This window comes from Olea europaea, chromosome 18 (assembly GCF_002742605.1).
Source record: "Olea europaea var. sylvestris chromosome 18, O_europaea_v1, whole genome shotgun sequence".
Lineage (NCBI taxonomy): Eukaryota > Viridiplantae > Streptophyta > Magnoliopsida > Lamiales > Oleaceae > Olea > Olea europaea.
In genome coordinates, this window is record NC_036254.1 from 19,756,796 (window position 1) to 19,763,327 (window position 6,532).

At 34.7% G+C, this 6,532-nt stretch overlaps 1 protein-coding gene and 1 pseudogene across 2 annotated transcripts; one reads left to right on the forward strand and one right to left on the reverse strand.

Moving 5' to 3' along the window:
• Positions 1–552: 552 nt before the first annotated feature.
• LOC111367699 (thioredoxin-like 2, chloroplastic) lies at positions 553–3,976 on the forward strand. 2 transcript variants are annotated; one of them, XM_022988702.1, is made up of 4 exons: positions 553–899; positions 1,574–1,774; positions 2,352–2,516; positions 3,613–3,976. In XM_022988702.1, exons 1-4 carry the CDS (start codon positions 705–707, stop codon positions 3,658–3,660), a joined length of 609 nt encoding a protein of 202 aa, XP_022844470.1. In that variant the 5' UTR covers positions 553–704; the 3' UTR covers positions 3,661–3,976. The 2 variants fall into 2 exon arrangements, with proteins under 2 accessions (XP_022844470.1, XP_022844471.1); XM_022988703.1 differs by having other exon boundaries at positions 567–899; positions 1,592–1,774.
• A 153-nt stretch (positions 3,977–4,129) lies between these two features.
• Positions 4,130–5,950, reverse strand: LOC111367698 (annotated as a pseudogene).
• Between the last annotated feature and the right edge of the window lie 582 nt (positions 5,951–6,532).

Sequence of the window (6,532 nt, forward strand, 5' to 3'; positions counted from 1 at the left end):
TACATATAAAAAGGAAAAACTTTGAATCTATTAGATTGATGTATGCAAAGCATTTATTCAAGGAGAATGTGGCATAGTGCCACCTTTTTTTTTTGTCACTTTTTTTTGAATCTATGTTACTTTTTTAAATTCGTCGCCCTTTTTTTTTGCCACTTTTTTAATTTTTGTCACTTTTTTAAGTAGTTGTAACTTTTTTCAATCGTCTTGAAATTTTTATTACATTTTTTTAGCGATAAACATCACTTTTTAATAAAAATGAGATTGTATGGCCTTTTTTAATAAAAATGTGACATTAAACTTTTAAAAGTGACATTGTGTCACTTTTTTTTTAAGCAAAGAGACAATTTTTATAAAAAAAAAAAAAAAAAGTGACATTGTGTCACTTTTTAATTTTAGGCAGTACTTTTTACTTCCAAAAAATTTTTCATATGATTTTTCAAAAGACGTTTAATTTTAAGGGTATTTTTATAAGTTGCCCCTTGGATAATTGTATCCCTGCATATCACTTTCAACCATTTCACTTTTAATTCTCTTTATATGTAATTTTATATTGATTTGACTGTGTATACTGTATAATACTAATTGTTTACAATGAAAAATTTTAATAATAGGAAATCCCTTATTTTAATTGATAATTCCACGGAAAGTTTCAGATTTCATACAGTTGAAAATTTGTTTATGCACAAATACACTATTACAATTGTATGAATATGCAGGGAAACTCTGTTCTCTCACAAAGATTTCATAATCATATTAGATTTTCATTAAATTCATCTAATACGTATTGTCAACTGCAGTTTAGTAAGTGCAATTTAAGATCGTGGAATCGCGAATTTTCGTGTTCATTTGCTGCCAAGCCTTTTAATTTTGCTCACAGAAGAGGATTTTTTCTATTTAAGGTAAAGTAATTACACCTTATTCTTAATGGGCCTTCATTTTATCTTAAAAGGCTTGTGAATTTTGATTCTACATTTGTATAATTTCAAGTGCCTATGCTTCATGATCTGGTGTATTCTTTACTCGTATTGATTTATTGATTTGAAGTTTATGCCCTCATTAAAGCAATACAGAATAATTTGGATTTTATTTCGATTATAATCGATCATGATCTCTGCTGAAAACGAATTAACATTGTTATGATAAATTATAGAGAAAGATGTTAAAAGCTGCTTCCTGATATCTGTTGTTGTCGAAGGCTGAGTTTTGGGAGTGGAATGTAGTTATGGTCCAGTATGAATTTGAGCTCTTGAAGTTCGGTTTTTCATATACTGGAATGAGTATTGTAGCGATAGCATTTGTTAACTTTTGTCTATCAGCCAGAATGAGCAAGTCAAAGGATTGTTTTTTATTCAGTTTCTGCTTAAACAGCGAATTGATATGCTACCTTTCCATCAGTGTGATGTGTAAGACAATACAAGACGGAAGTGCAGTTATGAAATCAATCATGTTTTATTTAACTGCTATATGGCATGAATCCAATTGGAAGATTTGATAAACCACCCTTAATGCCAAGTCCCTATATTATTTTAGCCCTTTTCACATTCCATCCTCGATTAAAAATAATTGATAATAGGTGCTTGAAAATGTTCGGGTACATGCAACTGCTGCTGAAACCGACCAACCAAATTGGTGGGAAAAGAATGCTGGCCAAAATATGATTGACATACATTCGACGGAAGAGTTTTTAGATGCTTTAAGTCAAGCTGGAGATAGATTAGTCATTGTTGAATTTTTTGGAACGTGGTGCGCATCTTGCCGGGCGCTGTTTCCTAAGGTATGTCTACTCTTTGATGAAGCACATGCTCTAAGTCTCTGCAGACTGAATTTCAGGATCTTAATTATGGACATTCTTTTTTCTCATTGTCTGTGTTTGGGAATCACCTAATAGACTAAAACATAGTTGCTGCATTGCTGCTAAGTGTTGTTTATGTGCACTCATGATAAGGGAAGGATGTATATCTAGTACTTCATGATTCAGTAATACCATAACATTTTATTCTCCTTGCTGAGATGATTACATCTGATGCGCTACCTTTTTCTTATCTGAAATTGTCCATATGTCTTCAGAAGCATCGGTTTATGAAATGAATATTTTTAATTTATAGAACTTTTTGATCCTTCTAATCTGCAAGCGGTCCTATGCAATTTCAAAATTGTCAATTCCTTTGAATTTGTTGTTCTGTTCAGTCTGATAGCACTTTAACTGGTCTATACATGAACTTTATCATTGTATGTCTAGACGCTATCTCGTAACAACATTTGTTTGTTTAAATCTATCAAATCGTTTTGGTCTCTCTGAACTTTTTGATACTGTTATATGATTGCTTCATTTAGTGTTTCCTTGAATTTAGGTATGCAGGATTGCAGAACAACACCCAGAAATCATCTTTCTCAAGGTGAACTTTGATGAGAACAAGTCCTTGTGCAGAAGTTTGAACATAAAGGTCCTTCCATATTTTCACTTTTATAGGGGAGCTGATGGCCTGCTGGAATCATTTTCGTGCTCTCTCGCAAAGGTAGGACGAGAAGTTTCTCTTTCTACATCTTCAATGCTTTAACATCATATTATGGGTTGCGTCGACTTTCAAATCTTTCCTCTTGAACCCCGTTGATGGTAATTCCTATAAAGGGGGCAAACTTAAAAGTGCCAAGGGGGTAAAACGTATGTGAAAATAGTATACATCATTTTTTTCTCCGTGTGTTGACACGGTGGGTATGAAGATACAAAAAAATAAGACTTAGTTCTTATATTGTGAGGCATAAATGTGTGTGCTTGGACGGTAGGTAAATCTTATGGCATGGTTTCTATGTTGAAGGAAAGCCATATAAAAATAATGTGACATGATCCTTCAACCCTCCTCGTAAAAATGCAAATGTTTTTGCATGCATATCTTGTATTTATGGAGCTTTGGAAAGAAAACTATGAGTATCTCAAGGCAGAATTTTACCCCTAAATGTTAGGCATGGTCCTTGTATTCCATTCCCTTGGTACTATATTGATCAAGAGCTCTGGCTTGTCAGTATCTTCCTTTAGTAGTTGCTTAATATCAATCTTTAAATATTCTAGCAAATAAGTAAATGATTATAATGCAAGAACTCTATTGTAAGAGATTTCAACATCCACCTTTAGGTGGGCTGCTGGTTGTTTATATGATTGTCTGGTGTATGTAAATGCCAATATATCACCTCTCTGCACTTATAAAGGCTTTTTCCTATCTTTTGATGGTCGACTATGTAAACAGTGAACCAAGAAGTTAACGTTATAATAATTCATCATTCCCTTTGCCCCATTAAGCACCTTGTTCTGTTTAGGAATTTTCAAATCTTCTAGATCCTGCACATGTGGTTTAGTGACGCAATCTGCCGACAGCTTGTCAAGATATTGAATGTTATGATAGTTCCATAATTGCAATTTGGCTTCAATAAGTTGAGATTTTACTACTCCGTACTCCATGTAAAATAATTGGAGTCAATTTGACTTATGATCTAATTGTATATTTGCTGTAGGGGGAGAGTTCAACATTTTCTCCTTGCATGTTCTCTCTCTCATCCATGAGAATACTTAAGTTTTGCTCCAAGTATATCATTAAAAAGTTACAAAAATTTATGCAGCTCCAGAAATTGAAGGATGCCATTGCAACCCATAACAAAGCTCATTAAGACCAGGGTCAGTCGAAAGATAACAGTGATAGACGTCAACATCTTCCTGTAATATCTGCAGCGCCAGAAGACAAAGAAGTATAATCGACTTTGTTACACTGTATTATATCACTGCTGACCTTGGTCGTGTTATGGCTTTATTCTTACTTTCTTTTGGGTTAAAGAAAAAAAGGCCCTCTGTACATGCTTCTCTATAAAAGAACTCAGATTCAATTATATGTCCATTCATAATTCGTGTAACACTTACTGCAGAAGCACTCTACTTTATTACCTATTTGTATATAAATAAAAAAATGTGATGTAATTGCTGGTTTTATCTGCTTTATTACCTATTTCTTTTGTGTTGTAGCTTTCAACATATCCAGGGATCGAATGTTGGAAGTTCACCCCTTGCTTTTAGCTCCATAATCAATCATTTTCAGCTCGAAGTTTCTTTGGAGATTTATCTTCCTCTCAGGGTGAGCTTTCTTGGCTCGACTGCTTTCTGTTCATATAATGTATACAGCTCTGTTTCTGGTTGGGGGAGTAATAGGTGCAAGTCTAGATAATAATATTATAATTTACCCTTTATTGCTCCGAAAGAGAAAGAGAAGTACTAGTTGCATTCTTGGCTTTACAATGAATTAAGGCAAAAGAGTCATTAGCAATCACTATATACTTGTATACATACAAATCATTGATCTCAGCCCAGTTTGCGGAACTAAAAATTAGTGTAGATATAGTCTTCCAAGTATGAAAAAGATAGCAATGTAAATACTGAGGTTAAACTTTAGGACAGATGTTTTTATTCTTATGTAGTGAATATGGGAGCTAAAACTTCTGATCTTTCCCCTTTATTCGAGTTTTTGTCTATGGGAAATAGCAATCACCACCCCACTAAATCCTCAACAGAACCCTTTTCTGTTACAGGTTAAGTGACTAAAGGAACACCTTTCTTATCTATGCATCATCTTTATTGTTTCTCGAATCCAATGTAATGTGTCCTGAACGGATTCACTCTCAGTGGAACTTCTGGCCATATTGGTATTATAACATACACTGCGAAACGTTCCCTGGCTCTGATTTTACTCGCTACCTTTAGTGCAATCATAAAAAGGAATTAAGTTTCAGCATCGACAATGCTTATTTTCCTCCCAGCGATGGCATCATCCGATGAAATACTGATTCTCTGTGTCTGTGTATATAAGATGTCAGCTTGCCTGATTGCATCCACATAAGCTTCATGGATACTTCGCTTGATTTTGATGTTTTTAGGCTAAGGGCTAGCAGAAACTGTTCAATTGAGCAAAAACTTGGAGTTCCACTCCCTCCCTGGAGAAAGCTTGTTAGGATCAGGCTGCTTGGAGAGTTCTGAAATGGATTTTATTGGAACAAGCAAAGATGGATCCTACTGCTTTGTCTATCTTTGCTCGAAATTGGAAAGCCGTGACACAGGTATGTGTATCGGGCCATGTCTCTCTTGCACTCCTTTGTGAAGGCTACTTTGATAAAAATCATAAAAATGGGATTCTGTTTCAAGTGTTTGAAACAACGACTGCTCTATCGCCATCACAAAGATCTAAATCACCAAGAAAGCTCGTGATTTCTCAATAAGACGACTCTCCATGTGAGCCCACTGTTATTTCTTTAATAATGTGCGAAAACTGTAGGGAATTGTTGTGTAGCCAAGGAGGCAATTTGCATCCTACTTTAGTGTGCTTGAAATAGTCTTGATCTTTAGTTCTCATTACTCCTTTATTCTCTATGAATAGTAAGGATGTTGTGTCGTCCCAAAGCATAATTCACGCAGACACACCTTCCTCGGCTTTCTGCTTCAATAATTCGCCAAGCTTCTACACATCGTGCGAGGGAAATCTGTTAGTGGATCGCGTACCTGAAAAACCCATGTTAGGCTTAGAATATTCGAGGGAAATGATGGTGACAATTTTTGTTTTGCGCTTGCCAGAGCCAGTTTAGGATTGAATGACCATCCGGCAATGTAAATTAAATGCTTTGCATCCTCAATTGCTTTATATATGTCTTCCCACAAATTTCTGGGTGCCTCGTGAAGATCAAATGGTGGTCGGAATGTAGGTCGATGATGAGCATCTTGATAAAATGCAACACTGCAATTTCATCTTTTGGGAAATGCTGCATTTTTCAGCTCCTCATATCCACCATTTTCTATAACTTTTCCCCAACTTGCTTCATATTCTGCTGGTTTAAACCATAAGACGAATTGTAATATGAGCTTCTTGATTGGCTTTCCATTTTCTTTGCTGAGAGGGAAGAATCCATTGATTAGACTTGCCTCATTCAGAAGCTTTTCGGTCTTAATATCGATTCTTCCCGAGATGAATCAGATAGATGAGCACGAAGGATTTGAAAATTGGATTTCAAACTGTCCCTTTCACGGCTAGTTTTTGCCACCCTTTTTGTTATCTATCTTGATGGTCACACAGGCAGACTTTCCTACAGCAGATATGCACTGTAATAACACAATGAAAAGGACAATTAGAAGAAATTTGATAGATTATGGATTCGAAGCTGCACAAACTAAAATTAATTTGCCTTCATGGAATACATTATATCTTCTAGATTGTCCACAATAATAACCTGTTTGCAATAACTTCTGTCGCTTGTTCAAAAGTTTGTCAAGAAACCCACCTCAAGTAAGTTTTCTTTAAAAGCTTTTTTTACTATTGTGTATTTTCCATCGTCAGTGTACAATTTCATAAACAAATAATATAGTGAATCCATGTTTCCGAATGATTGTTCTCAGAAAAACTATTAACTAGTCCCTAATTTACTATTTCTAACTCCTAATTGATAAAAAATAAAAAATAAATAAAAAAAAAAAATAATAATAATAATAATAGTGTTTGATTAATTA

What these genes read in the sequence shown, in the direction of transcription:
- LOC111367699 (XM_022988702.1), top strand. Translation starts at nt 705, where the DNA reads ATGAATATGCAGGGAAACTCTGTTCTCTCACAAAGATTTCATAATCAT. An exon ending in GCCGGGCGCTGTTTCCTAAG is followed by an intron (nt 1,775 to 2,351) that starts GTATGTCTACTC and finishes CCTTGAATTTAG; the next exon opens with GTATGCAGGATTGCAGAACA. An exon ending in TTTCGTGCTCTCTCGCAAAG is followed by an intron (nt 2,517 to 3,612) that starts GTAGGACGAGAA and finishes AAATTTATGCAG; the next exon opens with CTCCAGAAATTGAAGGATGC.